Genomic DNA, 20970 nt, shown 5'->3' on the forward strand with positions numbered 1-20970 from the left:
TTCACAGTGTAAAATGAGAGGCCTATTGTCTTTGTCAATGCATTTAAAAAACAAGTCAAGCTTGTTGGCTTTAACTTGAACGTAAACATGGCTATGTCTTTTTAGACTAGAAATACCCATTAAACAATGTAGACAGACCTAAGTATAAATTGACATAAACATTAAATCTCCTTTTGGGGCATAAGCATTGACTGTGGTCAGACCTAAAACGACATCCATGTACTGCACCCATATCCATTTCAGTAAATGATTCTGCCTTACTTCCTTTGTCATAACTTTTAATAATAAACCTATGAGACCTATAGCATTTGATGTTGCAGTTTTAATCACTGACTTGTTACCATACCCAGCCTAGGCCTATTGAATTAATCGTAATGTATGCAATAGACACACTCTTTTTTCAGTGGAAGAACACAACTTCTGCCCAATCAAATCCTGTAGGGGAGAAGTTAAACAAATGGATGCAGCTAAAGCCACTTCCTTACCAGTGTTCTTTATAGCTCTTTTGCTGTTGATCGCATATGGCGTGGCATCAGCTGAATTGTGAAGGGAGGCCTGAAAAAAAGGAAGTGCCCAAATTGTGAGAGAAGCTGTGGTGCAGGACTGCAGTGGTGCATCTGCTCCAGCCCAGAATGCTGCCATGCTGGGACAGGAGGAGGGGCCTTCTGCGCCAGTGACTCTGGTTTCACAGTGACACAGAGGAGGAGGAGTAATAGAACACAAAAGACTTGCCCATGCAGGTGTGGGACAGTGTCATTATACAAGTGTCTCGACCTGCAAGGAGACCCTTTCAAGGGGAGGAGCATGGGCAGCCTACAAGTTTGTTGCTATGCATGAAGGCCTATTTAGAGGCAGGGCGGGTGAGGCAATCTAGGTGACAAAAATGGTAACTCTGACCCTAATTAGAAAGGTCGTAAACCTCGATTTTTTTCCACTGTGAATGTATGATTTGAGTCCTCAGATAAAGGGGGTACTGTCATGTTTGCAAACATTTTCGACTCCAAACCATGTGAGTAGTGTCTTATGTTTATTTAGTTTCTTAATTTGTAGACCAAGGGGGTCATTCTGACTCCCGCCGGCCGCGGTAACCGCAGGGCCGGCGGGAGCCGCCGAATGACCGCACCGCGGTCAAATAACCGCGGCGGCCATTCTGAGTTTCCCGCTGGGCTGGCGGGCGACCGCCAGAAGGCCGCCCGCCAGCCCAGCGGGAAACCCACTTCCATGAGGATGCCGGCCGGCAGAGTGGAAGGGGTGCGACGAGTGCAGTTGCACCCGTCGCGATTTTCAGTGTCTGCTTGGCAGACACTGAAAATCTTGGTGGGGCCCCCAGGGGCCCCACGACACCCGTTACCGCCAGCCAGGTTCTGGCGGTCAAAACCGCCAGAACCAGGCTGGCGGTAAGGGGGTCGGAATCCCCATGGCAGCGCTGCCTGCAGCACCGCCATGGAGGATTCCCCAGGGCAGCGGGAAACCGGTGGGGCACCGCCGTTTTCCCGTTTCTGACCGCGGCTGTACCGCCGCGGTCAGAATGCCCATGGGAGCACCGCCAGCCTGTTGGCGGTGCTCCCGCGGTCGTTGGCCCTGGCGGTCCATGACCGCCAGGGTCAGAATGACCCCCCAAGTCTTTAAATGTTTCTTGTAGACCAAGTGGCCATTTGAAGAAAACATTATTTGAAGAGAATTTCAGACTTTAGCAAATTTGAAAGAAAGAGCCCTGTCCTCCTGGTCTGCTCCATTCTAAGTTTGCCTTTTTCCTGTTGCAGTAAAATCTTAAAAGCACATAAGTAATCACAAATATTCCCTTACATTAAATTATTACCTCTGGTAGCAGGCGTTGTATTGTTACAAAAGTCACATTTACTACTAATGACTCAAAATCTTGAAATTTTCAACTGCACCTGAGAGATTTCTTCTGCATTACTGTAGACATATTTCAGGGCAATACTCAACCCAGTACACATGTAATATAATATACTTTGTGGAGGTACGTTGGATTTGGATTTTTTATAACGTATAAATATGTACTTGCCAAACATCGACATTTTACTTGTTATGAACAACATGAAGTAATCTTGCCACAAGGAGTTTCCATTTTTTGCATTTGTTTTATATGTTTCCAAATTGGTCAGTTGAGATGTCAGTTTCAAGGTCAAATTGTAAATATCCAGCCAATAAAGGTAGATATCAACAAGCTGCAATATTCCCTTTTAGTGTAATTGATGAATATAGCTTTAATCATATCTCTCTAACTGCACATTGTCCACCAACTTCTTTATCGAGAGTGTGAATGTTAAAGAACATAAAAGGCAACTTAAATTTGGTCTTTTTAGAATACTAATATAACTATTTGGCAATCTCAGACTGCCGAGAGCTATGCGTAGCTTTCCCAGTAGCATCCTCTGCTGAAATGATAGGAGATATCCACATTTGTTGTCATGAACTGACATTTTGAAAGCAGTATAGTTTTATCTTATTTGCTGTTTATGCAACGAGTTTAACTTAAGCAAATGTATTGTGATACACAAATCTCCAAAGGGGTATAGAGGGAACATGTCATAATACATGTCGGCAAGAGAGCTTGATGAGACAAATTGGAATTCCCTTTCAGGCCACAAATGTAATGTTTGAACTTTAAAGGGAAAAGGCTTGTCATGAATCTTCGTTTATTGCTTTGTGTCTTATATATGCAGGTGTCCGCTTTTTAATGCAAAACTGTCCTTCCATAGACAAAGACTTTATAATCTCCTTGGATACGGATTTACCTCCCTTCATAGTACTTTTAGGATTCCTAAACCACATTCATTTTATAGCTACTTTCATACCCTCTCTGCTCCGAGTTTGAAAACTTAGTATTTTTGCTTGGAAGCTAAAAAAGTAGTTGTCCAAATGACAAAAAGTGACTGCTATTTAGCCCCTAAAATTTACAATCTCTTTCTTTGCTTGTAATTCCTTGAATCATAGTCACCAAGGAACCCTTGATATGTACTGTAACATTAAATTGCAGATGAAGAAATCTGTGGCTAAGACCAAACAAAAGAAGATCAACAGGTATACATACCTTAGCTTACAGGAGACCAGTATGGATGACTGAGCATTTTCTGCTCTGGCTCATTCTCTGGAGAACAGCCTGCCTTGTCAAATTAATGTCTTCAGTCACTGTATCTTTGAAGCTGGTCTTTCTCCAAGAGCTTTTCTTGCAGATTTCCTAAATATCCCAACAGAGGGTAAGAGCACTATACAAACCACAAACCGAACTTAGTCAGGTTGTTAAATGGCTAAGCAAAAAGGTAGAGCAAAGACATATAATATAAAACAGGCACTGGCAAAGCCAATGGCCTGGCTGGTGGTAGTAGAGGTAGCAATGATGGTGGTAGTAGTTGTAGCAGTGGTGGTGATAGTATTTATGGTGGTAGTGGTTGCAGTGGTGGTGATAGCATTAGTATAATTGATAATGGTGATAGTGGTGTTACATGTTTGTGGTAGTGATGGTAGCAGTATTGGTTGGAGTGATGGTGGTAGTCGATGGTTGTGGTGCCAGTGCTGGTAGTGGTGTTTGTGGTTAAAGTACTGATAGTGATATTAGCAGCAGTGGTGTTATTAATCATAACAGTGGTAGTGATGGTGGTAGTGGTGGTTGTGATCACAGCAAGTGGGAGTTATAGTGGCAGTGATGACGGAGAAAGTGGCATCAGTACGGGTGGTGATGGTGGAGAAAGTAGTTACGGTGATATTGGTGGTGATAGTCCTGGTGGTGGTAGTACTAGTAATGATGGTGATAGTGGTAATAACAGTGGCAGTGATGATGGTGATAATGGTGGTGGTTGAGGTGATGGTTATAATGTTGTTGGTGATGGTGGTAATAGTGTAGGTGGTAGTGTTAATTGTGGTGATAGTGTTGTACTGTTGTGGGTGTGGTGGCAGAGGTGGTAGTAGTGTGATGGCATTAGTGTGTGGTGGTGCTGGCAATGGTAGTGTTGGCTGTGGCTGCAGTAGGTAGTACGATGCTAGGGGTGTTAGCAGTAATGGTGATGATAGTTGTGCAGATAGAGATGGTAGTGTTGATGGTGGTAGTAATGGTAGTGATGTTGTTAACTGTGATAATAGTGGTAGTCAGGGTGGTGATTGTGGTAGCTGTGTTGAATGTGGTTGGTGGTGGTGGTATTCCATGTTAGTGATGGTGGCCGTAATGGTTGTAGTGGTGACAGGGCTAGTATTAATGATTGTGGTACAGGAAGTGAAGGTGCTAAAAGTGATGATGATAGTAGTGGTAATGCTGGTAGTGTTGGTAGTAGTCATAATAATGGTAGTGGTGGTGGTGATGTCCTTGTTAACATATGCAGTGTTGAGTGAGACTAAACCCCACGGCAACCACTCGGTTCAGAAACAATACTACGGTTCAGACAGAACCTCCTAATATCAGAAGACATATGGCGTGTGTACACGCAATGTTAGCTTATCTTCAGAGAGCGTTTACACACACAGAGAAAGTGAAATAAACAACTGTTTCGTGCTTGTTAACTGGAACGGTTCTGCCATGGTCTACAGTAAAGAGCAATTGCTCCTGTACGACTTCTGCCCAAGATCACACACATGGAGCGTGAAATGAGGCAGAGGCTGGAGACAGACAAAAATATGATGTATACGTACACTACTTGCAACATTTAGCGCATCTACCAAAAGCTAAAAGAAAACACCTTTGGCCGTGTGTCTAAAACGACATCATGGTCAAACGCAACTGCTTGTTAAAGATAAGTACTTTACATACAAAATGCTTATAAAATTACTTCGAACATGAAGTGGTAATGTGCTTTAACATACATTAAATACTGTTATTAGCGTCAATACCATGTTCTACAGTTAACTGCAAATTCACTGAGTCATAAACACTCACATGGAGTGAAGAATTAAAGAGGGAGATTTAAATATTTTGGTTCTTACCCATGTCGATAGCTCAGATTACAGTAAGTAAAGCCCAAAGGAAACGACACATGAAGTGTAGATAGATGCAAAGGAAACCAAAGAAAACCGTTCGGTAAATATTAAAGCGTACAGGTATAGTAATAAACTCCAAAGTTTAAAAGTGGAAAATGTTTATTGGGAAAATGATAATATATTTTACTATGAAAAAACATATACTGAACCAAAGGAAGTATGCAAGCACATCTATGTAAATACATGAAACAAAATGACTATTTAATATCTGCTATGTTATTAGCTTAACTATTGTCATCTGCGTTTTAAACTCCATATATCCCATTGCAGTTAAAAAACAAAAAATCTGCATAAAAGGAAATACCCTTCCACGGCTACTCATTTTTAGCAACAGAAAATAGATTACTGTTATCCACGTACTTACCATGGGCTAGTTAAGCTGTGTCTACAACAAATGGAAACAAGCAGTGGCAAAGTCAATAGAACTAGCATTCAGTTTGCTATCACAAGGCCAGCTGTCAGGTTTGCCAATATTTTGCACTAGAGAGGCTATTTTGTATTGTTCCAAGAAAACCTTCATACTGCTTCTAAATCGTGAGTTATCTTCAAATATTAAACCAATACTAAACAGTTGGTCAACTCTTCAGCAGTCTCTAGCAGAACTTACACAAACACGGAAGACCCATCTTTGAATGCTCTTGAAATACATTCTCCTTACTTTAGCATTCCTAGATGGCTGGTGTGTTAGAGGACTGAGAGCGTCGTTAGTCCTTACCAGTGACAAAATATCATTGGCTGCGTGTTGACCACATTTGCAGTCACTGAAACGTACTCAGATTTACTTCTGGATTGTGTCCAAAAGTTAATGAAAGATGGTAGCTCTCCTGTGCTTCCTCTGCGGATGCCACTAAGCGGTATGGGATAAACATCCATTCTAGAGGCTGTTTGGTCTCTCGGGAGAGGACTTGTTTGGGAATTTCAAAGAGAGTAAGAGTCAAAAACAGAGGGCGAGAGAGAGAGCACGAGAGAGACAGATGTGGAGAGAGATAGAGATGCGGTACTTGTTCTGTGACTGATTGGTGCATTGCTGGTTCCAGCAGTTGTGGCTCTAAAGGGGTGGTGCATGGAGAGGGTTGTGGGACGAAAACATGTAATAAATAAAAAAATAGAAAATAAAAAGTTACCTGCTCTGCCGGGGCGCCGCTCCTCTTTCCCTCGTCACTGCGAGCACAGACTCCCAGCCTGCCCTGCAGCCAATCCTGACGCTGCTCAGAGGAGCGTTAGGTTTGGCTGGAGTGCCCAGCCAGGGTGCTCCCAGGCTGACTGGGAGCCTGTGCTGCTCTCTCCAGCCCGGCAACATAGTGCTGGGTGGAGAGAGCACAGTGCGCATGTGTGTTTTTACAATAAATAAGCCATGCCTACTTGCATTGTCATACATTTTCATAATACGTACATCAGATTTATGGAATCTGACATAACCTTTTCTAGTGACCCAATATTACTATTACCAATACAGGCCTACTGAAGTTAGTGTAAGCTGGCAGATATCATAAATACAGTTATAAAATGTCAAGTAGGTACAGAATTGCAGTTGACTAAACAATGTAAACCCTCTTTCAAAAGGGCCTAACAGGGATTATTATAGTGTAAATTTTCTACCCCAGAGATTTGTCAGAGAGGGTGATCAGCACCAAAATGCTTTCCTACTATGCTAATCCATGAGATTCATGTAAGAAATAACTGTTTACTGTCTAATGTGATAGCAATACACTGTTAAATGCTGATTGGTTTTGGCAAATGTTTTTCTCAATAAATAAGCCAGGCCTGCTGCATTTGTCATAACGTTCCATAATATACAGATTAGGCCCTTGGCATCAGACAGAACGTTTCCCAATGAACCAATCAGCTGTTATCATTGGATTGTCACGGTAATGAACTCAGGCCTACTGTGTTGAGTGTACATTTTCATACAAGGCAGCCATCGGGCATACAGCCCTAAAATTACAAATGAACACATAACTACTGTTGAAACGCAACATATTATCTCTCCTAAGAGGGTCTGTCAAGGATGATCATAGTGTAATTCCATTCTCCCAGTTTGTCAGAGGGGTAACCAATCCCAAAACATTTACCTAGTATGGTAACCTGTGAGATTATATGTAACAAAATACCTCTCTGCAGGCTTTAAAAAAAGAGTAATAGCAATCGACCCTTAAATGCATATTGACTTTTATGTATGGTTTTCACAGTATATACGTTTGGTCTACTGCCTTTGTGGTAACTTTTTTAATAAATAGGTTTAGCTTACATCGATGATCATTGGCTTGTCACCATAACCAGCTCAGGCTTGCTGTGTTGAGCATAAGCTTTTCCCACAAGGAAATATATTCCAAAACAAGCATTTTGTTTTCAGTGAAAGCACACAGTTTTTGCCCAATCAAATGCTGGGATACCAACATGTGGGGCAGAGCGAAGCCCCTTTCTGAGTAGAAAGCTGAAAGTTATTTTTCTGTTAATCACAAACGTTCAGACCAGCCCTAAAAAAGGAAACCAATGAAAAAATTACTAAGTGGGGCCATTGCCAAAATAACAAGAAACATTGTCAAAACAAACAATAAAAATCATTGTTGAATCCAAAATAATATGTGTATATAATATTTAACAAGCATTTGCAATGCAATAGGTCTCGCATTTGCTTGAGTTAGAACTATTGGCGTTGTAAACGCATAACTGGACTTTTCTTGCCACATAAGTTGGTCAACCTTGCCATAAAATTTGGTCCTCTCTGCCACATAATTATAGTGGCCCTGCATATAACTAAAGCACTTCCATTTACCTTCTTTCTCTATCTGCAGCAAAAAATGAAAATATTGCCATTATTTATTATATTTTTTATATTATAATTTTGGGGACCCCTTCAACATAGTGTGGGGACCCAGAGATGACCTAGACAGAAAGAGCACATTGTTTTATTATTTTTGTTTTGGTTCAGTCTGTTTTTCTGTTGTGAATTTGTATCTACTCTGAATATAGTTTGTATTCTTTGAGCAAAAGGCTATAGCCAACAGCTTTATGAATAAATGTCACGTTAAATTAATTTGGGCAGATACATCATTGTGGATGAAAATGTTAGGGCCCTATTGATAAATTTTACAGTAGACCTGTCTTGTAACGACACTACTTATAGCATTACCAAGTGCAAAAGTCCAGTTTTTAATAAAATTGTCATACTTGAGCTGGACTGTTTCTGAGTTCTCCCAATTTCAGCTTATAAAGGAACAGGAAAACATGTCAATGTGATTTGCCCAGGATCACATAATGTGGTTAAGTGGTGAAAACAGTGTTTCAACTCGGGAATCCTGATGCCACAATCAGCAACCCAACACAGAGCCCATACACCTACTTTCATATTGTCTGATATTACCACCACAAGACCCCTGTTTTGTGTATTATTCCTTAGGACCACATGTGCCATCTTGGTATCTTACTGGCTGTACACTGACTATACTGAACATCACTAGCTGACAGTTCCACCGCACTTTTGTAGCTTGTTAAAACTGTGCTTTGCTGTCGCAGTTCTGCTTGGTACAAAAGAACTTTAGGGTTCATCTTCATTATGAGTGAATATAGACACTCCTCTCTCTTCACCTGCCAGTTCTTCTGTAATGAAGCATGCTGCTTCAGATTAACCCCAACACAGGAGCCATCTTGAAGCTGACTGAGCGCTGTTTGTTCCTTACTCTCCTCTGCTTCACAGACATGCCAAAGCGCATACCAGTCCCACAGCAACATGAATGTAACAGACTTCTGTCCCAGACGCATAACTCGCAACGCTTGGTGAGGTCATCCAATAAGCATATACTCGAACAACCAAACCTAGCAAGCTTGGGTAAGTCTGACGTGGCTACACTGGTCAGTGATTGGGAGCCACATAAGTAGCTTGAAATACCACATATATATTTTACAGTACAACGCAACACCCACGAATATAGTCACCAAACAAACCGTGGTTCTCCTAACATGCTTGTCGCTTGTTTTAAAAGTACACCATTCACCAGCAATTTTGATTATACTTGTGACTTAAAGTGTAGGAAGAGAGCATTTGTACAATGCGTCAAAAAATTTAAAACAACTAAACAAAAAAGTGGTGGCTTTTATCTGAGATTGACTTAAAAAGACCTACGTTTTACACCACATAACCGCCAGATGGCAGGCTAACCATTACAATTACTTTGTACTTGTCCGGAGACAAGAGTTTTCTTAAGACAGTCTGACTAATCACACAAAGAAAAAGAGGGTAATTGGTGAAGAAAAGCCACACTTACGCCATCGTTTATAGCTTTGCCATGAGTTCGTACAGCTTTGCTCTAAAGTTAAAACTCTTGATTATCCTGTTTGTTTAATGGGTTAAACCCATGTACTTTAATTTTTATTGAGCCCTACGATTGCAACACAGCCGCTATGAGCGTAAAGGAGAGACACAGAAGAAACAAGACAAAGAGAGCGAGGGCGAGCTGGCCCTGGAATCACCCCCTCTGCAGTTGTTTTATGTTTGCAGACGGAGCTAGGGGGGAGGGAGACATGCTGGAGGACTTGTCTGAGGAAGCGTGGCTGCTCTGAAACACACACCCACCATGTAAGATGAGCAGGCAAACACTGAAAAAAAATCCCCTAAAAAAGAGATAAAGACGTCAAACTGTAATTTTACAGTAGTAGGTCACTGCTCTGAAAGAGAAAAAGGAGGGACAAAGAGGCAGAACGGACCACTAGCTAGCAAGGCTTTTTAAAGGACACTGTAACCAACAAATGAAATTGCTTTAAGCCTGTAGTGTAATTATACTTAAAAGTATACACAAGGTCGAACGCTTACGCTCAAACTAAAAAGTAAGTTGAAGGAACCCTAGTACTGAAGTACTTTTGTTTTTTGGGGGGGGGGGGGAGAATGTGCATGTGTTTAAGAGAAAAATCCTGTTGTTCACAGTAAGAGAGCCCAGTAGCTGAAAATTGGTCGAAGTCATTGCCCCACGCTGTATGGATGAACTGAACTGGCCAAAGGGCCTCTGTTTGTATTATGTATACTCACTCTCTCTCTCTCTCTCTCTATATATATATATATATATATATATGTCAAAATGGTCTGGCGAATAAAGGTGTTTCTTGGCCAGACCTAAGTACTTGTCCATCGTGCATGGATTGATATTGCCTACAGACCCATCAGGCAGCAAAATAACTATTTAGTAACTATACAGATGCATGTTTTAAGGATGATGTGCAGGAGGCCAGGTATATATTTTTTGCTTTCTTTGTTCTAGATTTCCACTTCTCTAAAGAAAGGGCAAGTCAGCCCAACTGAGCTGTGCCAGAGGTGCCTCACCTTCATTAAAACAGCCAAGTGTCTTAACGCCTACATCACGGTGACAGAAGAGAAAGCTTTGAAGCAGGCGAAGGAGGCAGACAAGAGGTATAGGAGAGGTACATTTCTGTAGATTACTCTAGTTATTGTTGTTCTGCCTGAGTTTGTATTTTAAGCCTATGTACGTATTTTTTTGAAAAGGGTCAACTACTTGTCTTGCATATGAAAATTATGAAGGTGTTGCAAAATGGCGAGAAAAGAAATGTTATCTCACATTTATTTGCTCACAAATTACCCCAGCTGGCAAGGTAAAACAAAATCTAAACAGAATTTGTTTGCACTTGAAGTAGTATTATATATAATATTATATTAATATGATATAAAGCCATTTGTTTGTTCTGCTACATGAAGTTTGGCTACTTTGAAGGTTTTTTTCTTCCTTAAAGGTCAGCCTCTGGGACACTTAGACGGAGTTCCCATAGCAGTGAAAGACAACTTCAGCACTGCTGGAATTGAGACAACATGTGCCTCAAAGATGCTGAAAGGTAAAGCGGATTTTATTTTGTAACATGCATATCAATAGCTGCCATTAACTTTTTATCTCGACTTCCTTTCTGAATTTTTATTTCCAGAGATCTTCAAGTTCTGGTTCACAAAGTTCTAGCCAAACCAAATGGTAAATTTACATCCAGGGAGTTACTTATGTGTTTCACATTTGTATTCAAACTTTTATGGGATTTGCAAAAAATATCAGAGTACCTAGCAAATTTTATGCTTTTGCAATTTCCACCTGGCAGAAAAGTTTGCATGCGTAAATTATGCAGAAAACTGTTTTTGTCCATTTTCTCCGTAGAGAAACTGCTTCCCTTTAGCATGAAAGTCAACCTCCCTATGTTTAAATATTAATAGTGTGTCTTATAAACGTCCCTCTAGTTTGTAGTATTACATATTGTGTAACTTTGCATTACAAGCAGGAATTGCTACTGGATTTTGTATGTGAATAGGAATACATAGCAATTTTATAATCTGAATGCTTTCATCAATGTAACTAAATTCTATAAATGATTTTGGATAAACTGGGTTACTGAGTTGTTGTTAGTTTCATAGCATAAGCAAGCCGACTCGGGTGTGAAAAAACATACTAGTTGTAGGAACGGGTTGATGGGTTTTTCCTCAGCTTATGTCCTTAGTTATCAACTTTTTATAGCGTTTTTCTGCCTTGAAGTACATGAAAAACTTATAGTACTGAGTTGTTAGCAAAGAGTTTAATTTCAGGGAAAATATTGTTGATGTGGAGAGAAAATATGAAAAGTCCAAAATCTGCTGTACACCATTCCTGTGATTAGTTGTTCCTAAGTGAGCTGGAAGGCTAGATGCTTAGACCCAGAAATGTAAAAATGTTTTGGATTTCTAAATGTGACCATCTGCAGGTCTGTAAATTCCCCAGAAAAGATTAAATCTAGGACACATTTAAACTTAAGTCTACTCACTTAGGTCAACTTTGTGAATGGGCCTCCCGCCTTGACCTTCAAATGAAATTGTTGGAAGAAAGTGCACAAACTAAAACTGAATTTTGATTGTTGCTTTGTGAGTGAGTAGCTAGCCTTGATTAGACCCCTCATTGGGACCATCACACTAGTGTCACATAGTCCACAGGAAGACACTTTGAGATTAAATTTGGTCAGTATTATTAACTACTTGATATTGTGAGCTGAGACCTAGATGTCATACCTGTTAATTAATCCAGTTCCTTTGCTCCAGTGCATGGTAAAGGGAAAGGAAGGCTGTTTTCCATTATTTTCACTTTTATTCCCTCAACGTTGCCTGTGTTTAGATTACGCTTGCCCATTAGAAGACTGGAGTTTCCACAAATGAATGTGTTTTGCCCATTTTTATGTCAGTTGTCTAGATCCTATTCCATGGGGCATTCCGTTGAAGAATAGTGTATAGCAGATGTCTTTTTTACAGATCCGTGAACAGATGGAGTTGTGCCTTTGATGTTCAATCATCCTTCAGTAGCATCTCAGTTATCTAAGTTTATGCATTATTGTTCACTTTTAAATTCAGCATAATAAAGCGATGCACACTATCGTATGAAAATATTTATTTTTCAGGTTATATCCCCCCATACAATGCAACAATGGTTCAGAAATTATTGGATCAGGGAGCAGTACTTATGGGAAAAACAAACCTGGATGAGTTTGCAATGGGGTAAAATAAACTTTTTGTTCTTAATCATGTTGCTATTTTCATTGACGTTTAACATGGCAAATGTTATAAATCTGAAGCTGACTAGTCTGTTTTAGGCTTGGTGTTAATTTGTGTGGCATGCCTCACTTACGCTAGGTCGGGGAGTACAGACAGTATATTTGGACCAGTCAAAAACCCATGGAGTTATTCAAGGCACTACAGGAAGAAACTTGTGCCCAGCCGTCAGCTGGAAACTGAAGACTCAAACTGGCTAGTAACTGGAGGAAGCTCGGGTGGAAGTGCAGCTGCAGTGTCTTCCGGCACATGCTACGCGTGAGATTTTTTTTCTTCTCTTGTCTGTGTTGGCACTAACTGGATTTGCTAACTGAGTTCTGCTCAGTGATTTTTTTCATTGATTTTAAAATGTGATAACAGACATCAAGTAAGGTGGCGTCATATGAGGCCTCATTTAATGTGGTGCAATGACAGGAATTCCTATAAAAATGGGGGAAGAACTATCCTCTTTCCTTGGTATAACACTAACTTTTCAAAATGCTGGTGGAACTCTGAGAGTGATGGGGACCCTGTTCTAGCGGGGACATTACATTTGAAATTCAGTGTTATTGATGCTGCTAAAGTGATGACTGAGCAGCCATTTGATTTAGGATTATCCGCTTGCCACTGTTTAGGTGGTGTTGGCCCTGAAATAGACCACCACATTGTGGTTGGTCGTACTCCGAACATCCTCCAAGTGTTGCAGCAATTTGTGGATAAAGGCCCATAGGATTAGCATTCAAGCCCACCCCGCTGCACAGGTGTGGTAAAATTGGTGTCACCGAGATTTTCCCGAGCGGTGACTCTCACTAGGTCTGCAGATGCCAATGTGGGGATTGGAGGGTTTTGGAGTACCCCATGTCATATGGTGGCATGTATCTCAAAATGTGGCAGATGGCCCTCGGCAAATGTGATGAGTGGAAACCTCTCCAAAAAATTCTTCAGTCAGGCTGAATAATACTTTTCATAAAGCTTGAAAAGGGATATAACGGTACAGTTATTCCGTCTTTCTTTCTTTTTCAGTATGTTGCTACCTTTACCTTGAATGGTCATTTGATGTAATTTCCTGCAATCTTCTTTAAAGGGTGCAGTTTGAAGGATTGTTACACTCTACACTGTTCTCTAATGTGATTGCCCTGCGATTTGTAATGCATTTCCTCGTCAGGATATTACTTGAACATAAATGTAGTAGAGGGCCCATATATACTCCTCGTTTTAGAATGTCTTTGTATCCAGTCCCAGGAACATCCTTACCACTTATGGCAGCCCCCGGGAAAGTATAAAGTATTGTAAGCGTCTGCGTTATTTTTCGTTTTCTATCTGTTTCATTTGCAAATGAAATTCAGCATTCCCGTTTGTTCATTAAGAATAACATATAAACTGTTAACTCACCCGAGCATTGGACAGAATTCAAAACAGGACGTTTGTCTGTTTCATCCTAGTAAATAGAATATGTTCCAAATTTAAAACTGCAGAAAGTGCTGTGAACAGACATTTTGAGTCATATGTGGCCTTGCACACAACACAGAAGCTCCTTACTGTTTGCTTAATCATAAGATCTCATTGTGACCAACTTGGCCTAGAGTATAACTTCCAACTAATAATTTAATATGTAAATGTATAAATGTTAATTGAAGTTTTCCCGCCATATATCCTTATCCCTTTGATGATCAATGTTTCACCTCTTTCATGCTGTTAGTGGTAAATCTGCTTGGTTAGAGTTCTCTGCCACTGCGGCATAGCAAAGTCAATCTGACTTCAATAAAACTGCACTTTCTCCCACTTTGCGATGCCAACTTCACAACCAGGCTAAACTTGAACTGCCGGCTGAATATGCAGTGTACAATACTAGTAAATAACATGGCAGTGTATTTCAAGTATGTGTTAATGTGCAATAACGCTAAGGCTCCAGGGATGCTTAAACCACGTATGAAAAACGAATTCACATGTGTTATTCCAAACATCTAGGTAGATATAAAATGACTTCCTTAGCTTTCCACTTGCACCTTAATGTTAAGTGCACAGTATTTCAGGAGCATAGCGCCTGCCCTAATGACTTTAGTTTTTATTTCTTCACTTCTACATTTTTGCAGACATTAGTATCATCAGTGATAGCAATCAGCAATGCAACACCAGTGCTTTGACTTCTGCAAACATGTTGGATGGTACATACACGTAGTTAATTCAAAACGTACAAGTTTGGCATAACAAGAGTTACTGCTATTCCTATTTCATAAATCTTCATTCTGTGTCTTCCAAATTATTCCCAAATATTTATGTTTTTAAAAGATGAAGTAAAGGCGATATGAGTAAAGCAAAACTGCTTGTTGTGCGCCTTATATCCGTAGTGGCAGATACAGAACTATCATATCATCTTTTACAGGCTCAGCAGCGTTGCGCATTGTGTTGATATAACTAGCCGCGTCCATTTTATATTATATGACGACATTCATCATCTCTTAGCTATTGGGAAAATACAGACCAGAGGGCGCATAAGACTTAGGCTAGTTATATCACCACATTTTGGGACGCATAAACAAAAATCTGATTGAAAGGACAGAGGATTGCCAAGCTCAAACTATATCACAGTCAGGTAATCAGATAAATAAAGAAGTGAACAATTCTACACATCAAAGGACGCTTTGGACCAGTTTATTAAAGGACAAATAAGGAATTCTGGTTGTGCAGCTATTGCCACAATATCATGTATCAGTTGGAGCAGAAGTATACCTCGCCAGTCCGCACAACGGGGTGCACAAGCAGACAGTACCCGAAAACAGTGCACAATTCTTGACCTTTTTAACTTAGTAGTGGACTACCTTTGTGGGCTCATTTTTGTGTGCGTCACCAATCCATCTAGATTGTTTTATTCCTCTAAAATCCTCTACTTTCCTTTTCCTTTTGTTCCTAACATCCCAGTCCCTTCGCAGTGCAGTCCCCTAACTCTGTCTCTAGGCGTCATGTCTCCCTCTGTGTTGTTGGGGGTAAAGATGTATTGACATGTTGTAGGTCTTCTTTCTGTAAAGTCAAACAGTGGCATTCACTTTCCCTCATCACTCTGTTTTGCTCCCGAGTGCATCCCTTCTAATATGCCCCTTGAGTTCCCACTCTTGCCTCATACTCGACCTCTGTTGCAGTTTAGTTGTCACCTTGTTCCCTTTGGAATCGAATGGACCCCGCATTCAATTACATAGAAGTCATTCCAGACATCACGAGTTACACACGTAGGCAGAGATGAATTACCGCTCGTGTTAAATAGTGAGACAGTACAAAGGTCCATACCCAGGTGAGTACATCTTTAAATGAACCAAGACGACGATCTGCACAATAATGAAGGACCACAACACAAACTTTACTTTATACATGTCAATGTAGATTTTAACCAAGAATGTCACCCCTCCTCCCCAGAACTATCATCAGTACTTGAGTCTCCTTACTCGTTAAGTTTTTCAAGCAATTGGCCCAAAGCAGTATTTCCCCTTTCGCCCCCTCATCAGTGCGTGACGAGGGCATGTGATGCTCCTCCGCTACCCCACACTCCATTAAGTCTTTCAGCCACTGAGCTACCAGTGGCACCCTGGTGCCTAGTCACCTGAAGGCCACACAACGATTAGCCAGGAGCAGAGCCAGCTGAGCCAGTTTGTAGGGAACTTTACATCCCTTGGGTCTCTTCACTACACCGAATAAACCCGCAATCGGAATTAGAGCAGTTGTAATACCTGCAGCAGCTGTGATCCTAGACTCCACTAACCCCCAGAAAACCCGCATCCTCGTGCATTCCCAGGCCAGATGCAGAAAGGTAGCTCCAACTTCACAGCAGCATACACGTTTAGCCCCCCTGGAGGGGTCTATTCTGTTTATTTTATAAGGAGTCATGTAGGTGCAGTGGAGGAAAAGGAAATGCAGCAACTTAAATCTATGGTTGCAAGAGAACGTGTGCACCAGCGCTGAAGCAAAAATCCAATCGTGGTCCGCTAGCCGGCTCTGCCAGCTCCCTCTCCCAGGCTCTATGTTCAGCATAGGGTTGGTTCATCATATCATCCTGGAGAGCTCTGTAAAATAATATGATTAGATGCTGCCCCTCCCCCCCTCCAGTAGACGACCTGTGAGGGCTTTGGCGCCGCTGGAAATTCACACCAAACCTCTCTCACAACACTCTCCAGTTTGGCCTAATGTAAAACTGCCCCGTACTGACTCCAAACGTGTCCTGGGCATCTTGAAACATCATAAGTGCCTCACCGGGATACAGATCACCTGCCACCTGACATCCCTTTGCCCTCCATTGTTCAATGGACATATCATTATCGATGGCCTGGAAGGGTGCCGGATCCCATAACCACAGTTCCCTATCGAAGAAGGTTTTATGGAGTACCATGTGGAATACCTTCTTTCAAATTGCCTCCCCGTGGTCCTGACCCAGTTAAGAAACTGGGTAGTTTGATTTACCCGCATGCATCAATAACTGTGGTAAGGTGTGCTCCACTGCCAAGCTCCCAATCAGCCTCTTCTCCTAGTTATCTGACTCAGCCATCTACCTTGCAGCGTGGTGCAAATGTGCTGCATAATAATGTAGCTGAATGTCCAGGACAGCTAACTCTCCATCTCCAAATCCCATTTAAGCACCCATAACGCTTCCCTACTGCACCCACCGGCCTACAACAAGGAGACCAAAAGACTGTCCAGTCTACGGAAAAAACCAGGCTCAAGTGGAAAGAGTAAATTCTGTACAATGTAGAGACAGCGCAGGAGGAATACCATGTTTGCTATGGCCGCCCTACCTATCACAGAGAGAGGGAGCCCATTTCAGAACTTAATTGAATTCTCAAGACCATTCGCAAACCTGTCCATATTCCTGATCTTGTGTTCTGCCTCGGTGTGTGTAACCCAGACTACCAGGTAATGGAACCACTTAGTTTCACACCAGAGCCCCACTGGCGGCATCTGTTTTACCTGCTTCCCCACCAACTCTGTCAGTGGAAACAGTAGCGATTACAGATATTAACTCTAAGGCCAGAAACTTTTCCAAAAACCCTCAGCAGTTGCATCAGTAGTGGTACCGACTCACTGAGGGATTGCACATAAACTAATGCGTCATCCGTGTATAATGATACAACTTGAGTAGTGTGGACCACCCGAATCCCCCAAAGTTCCATCTCTTTACCCAGCAGAAGGGCAAGGGGCTAAATTGGTCCCTGTCCCCATAGAGGATACAATTGAAATCGCCCCCCCCCCCCCCCATAGTATAGGGGAGCCCACCCTGCCCTCCAGCAGGTCCTGGAGGTCCCTTAGAAACACCAATTGTCTACATTATGGGCATAAGTGTTAACAATAGTGATGGCTCTGCCGTCCAGCGTGCATTGTCAGTGTCCCTGGCCGCACAAAGGATGCAGTGTCTGTCCTTGTAGTTTAAGATGCGGGCTATTATGGCCTGCAGCGGGCCACCAAAGTCCATTGAGCCCTCTCAATTGCAAACAAAGAAGACAACCCCTTAGGCTCCAGGGCATCTCGGATCCATCTATCAATGAAGTTTTCCACGGCACCTCCCTCTGCACATATCAGGAACCCCAAGAAGTGCACACTATTGCGGCGTGATGCCCATTCTGCATCTTCCACTCGTGCCTCCGAGACCCCCATAATTGAGGTAACCCTGGTCATCGGTTTCCACAGAGTAGCTACTTCAGCCTGGTGCTTCAGAACCTTCAGCCACCCGGACCTTGTGGGACACCTTACGAAGGTCTGTATGTAGCAAATTCACCTCAAGGGCCTCTATTTCGATTTTGCTCTCGAGGGCCACCCTAAACCCCTGAATGATGGGCATTTATTCTGCCCTCGTGCACTCTCTGGTGGACGTTTCTGGATCACGTTCCCCCGTGCCCATGGCCTGACACATGGGCTGCTGAGTCGTCAGGGTGGAGTAATATTCGATGGTGTTCCCCTGTGGGGATGCAGACTCCCTGTTCCTCCCCATGTGGGTGTTAGGAGGTTCGCAAAAGCAGCTCACGCCCATATCACCAGGTCTCCAGCCAAGTACGATATTGCGCAGCCCACCAGGTTCCCCTTGTGCTACTCCGCTCAATGAAAGTACTGGCCTCCAAAGAATAGCAGTCTCCTTCCCCGCGTTGGGGGCCTGGAGCCCCGTAGTCAACCACATAAGGGGGCTCCCACAAATACCAGCCCAACTAGTTTACAACAAAAACCCTCCTCCTGTCAGGGCCAGTTCAGGGCTTAATGCTCAAGAAGGCTAGGGGCCACAGAAAGAAGAGATAAAATGCCATTAAGTCAGAGAGGTATCACCCCCCCATACAGAGCAACAGTAACATTGGGCCCTCAGAAGCAGGGAGGCACTCGGGCACCGCAGTCTCAGCCTCCCATCCTCAGATCGCACATTATTGCTGACTGGCCCCTAGCCACCACTTTTTTTCAGTTTTTCCTCCCCTACCCCTTCGCCATGTAGGGAGTGCAGCAGGCGCACTGAGGATCAAAGGGGGCTCCAGGGGAGTAACAGGCCCAAACGCGGCTGGGGCTCACCTGAAGGCTGCCAAAGTTCCTCTCTCTGCAGGACCTAAGGGGCCAAGTCCCTGCATGGTATCTGCTGTCTCAGCCCACCGGGGCCACATCTCTCCAGCTTGTCCTGCTAGAGCGCATCTTGGCTGCCCAGTGCCCCGCATCCAGCCTGTTGCAGCCCTCATCGAGGCTGCGCTGAATCGATATATTGGGGGAGCTGATGCGGTCCACATTTGCACGCCCCGATACAAGCAGAGCCTGTCAGCCCCCTTCTCCGTTAGCAGTGCAGTCCCCTAAATCAGCCTAGTGCCCTCAAAGGCCAAGGCCACCTCCATCCAATGCACTTCTTGTTGATTCCCCACCTCGAAGTACTGGATGTTGGGGGTATAAAGGTGCCTTTAAAGTTGTCACAGACTTCGGGGTTCATTACGACTGTGGCGGTCTTAGGACGTGTACTAGCATTCGTCGGTCTGGCGTTGCTGGTGGTCCTAATCCGGCAGGACATCGCTGCAAGGAGCGCTGCCCTGGGGATTAAGAGTCCCTTCTCTGCCAGCGATTACATTACGGTAGCACTGCCATGTAATCGCTGGCGGAGATGTTCTGCAAGGGGCCCCCCCTGGCCAGCCCTGTCAGGATGTTCACTATCTACTTTGCAGACAGTGAACATCGCGACGGGTGCTGGTGCACCCCACACACTACAGCATTACCTCCGACTCCATTATGAGCAGGCGTCAATGTTGTATGCCGTTTCCCGCTCGGCCAGAGGGAAAATCTTAATGGGGCCCACAGGAAGGCGGCTGCACTGGCGGCAACCTAACTGTCGGGACTTCGGCGGGCAGCCTTTTCTGTCCGCTGAAGTCATAATCGACCTCTTAGTCTCTAGGTCAAGCGACACAGAGTCAGGCAAGATTCTACAGGATATTACAGGGGTTAGTGGGAGCCTCTTAGGAGTGTGTCCCACCCGCCATCTTCCGTGGCCATGCCCCAGGCTTAATTTTTTACTTAATACCTTACGTGGGCCTTCTTCATAGATGGGACTTCCATCTTTGGTTCTGATCGACCTGATTGGGGCACACACAAGTAGATTGACCAGTCAGGGCACTGCAGCTGTATTTCAGTGATGACTGCTCTCTACTGTATAATGGCAATATGACATACTTATTTTTTTACTATCACGTGTTTGTTCAAAGCTGTACAAACTGATGTTTTTGAGATGTTTTAAATCAGAATTTGGCCCTGGTCGATGCAGAATTCTGTAGTTATAGATGGTCTCATAAAAAATGAAGCTGCTTTAATATTGGTAAGTGGATACTGGAGTACAACCTTTTATAATAACCATCTTACCTCTTCAAAAACTAACGTGTTGTGCTTCATGTTCCTATGGGAAAATAATGCAGCGTGGGACAGTAAGTGATTGGCGTCTAATTGCAAAATCAAATTGAAGTTATAAATCTTCTTCAGAGGCAGGGAAGTGGTCCTCACCTGAATCTAATTAGTTTGTACAGATGGATTTTGTTTATTCTGTTTGCCTATAAACGAACGGAGCTGTGGCTTGCAAGTGTCGATTGTTATTGTGTACTCTTGGCTGGCACCTGAAAATAAAAAAATAAAACAGTTTAGTTCTGTCGAAAGTCACCTTTACACAGGCTTTTTCAGCTCACAGAAACGGTCCTTGGATGGTATTAACATATTTTCACACTTCTTTTAAAGGTTAGTTATAGGCTCGTATTCCAACTTTTTTAATGGCCTTTTCGGACGCAGTAGAGCAAAGTGGGCGAAGTTACTGGTGTTGTTGCCAGTAGGAATCATCAGCTTTTCACCATGGCACACTGCCTACTACACCTCTGTGTACGCGTTTAATAAGTCTGCACCTGCCACCATGCTCTTTCCCATATCAGTTGTTTCGCAGATTCAACTTTTTTGTGGTACTGTAAACC

The 20970-nt window shown here is 42.8% G+C and overlaps 1 protein-coding gene across 2 annotated transcripts in view; it reads left to right on the plus strand.

Annotated features, from left to right (window-relative positions):
* Positions 1 to 20970, plus strand: part of QRSL1 (glutaminyl-tRNA amidotransferase subunit QRSL1) — a 166720-nt gene that overhangs the window by 36103 nt on the left and 109647 nt on the right. The window contains exons 2-5 of one of the 2 annotated variants that reach the window (XM_069235435.1): positions 10245 to 10393; positions 10732 to 10830; positions 12400 to 12496; positions 12632 to 12808. In XM_069235435.1, coding sequence (XP_069091536.1) covers positions 10821 to 10830; positions 12400 to 12496; positions 12632 to 12808 — 284 coding nt within the window. In that variant the 5' untranslated portion in view covers positions 10245 to 10393; positions 10732 to 10820. Of the gene's footprint in view, positions 1 to 10244; positions 10405 to 10731; positions 10831 to 12399; positions 12497 to 12631; positions 12809 to 20970 lie in introns of both variants that reach the window. The other variant, XM_069235434.1, reaches the window with a different exon arrangement.

The sequence above is a fragment of the Pleurodeles waltl genome, chromosome 5 (assembly GCF_031143425.1).
Source record: "Pleurodeles waltl isolate 20211129_DDA chromosome 5, aPleWal1.hap1.20221129, whole genome shotgun sequence".
In the NCBI taxonomy this organism is placed as follows: Eukaryota; Metazoa; Chordata; class Amphibia; order Caudata; family Salamandridae; genus Pleurodeles; species Pleurodeles waltl.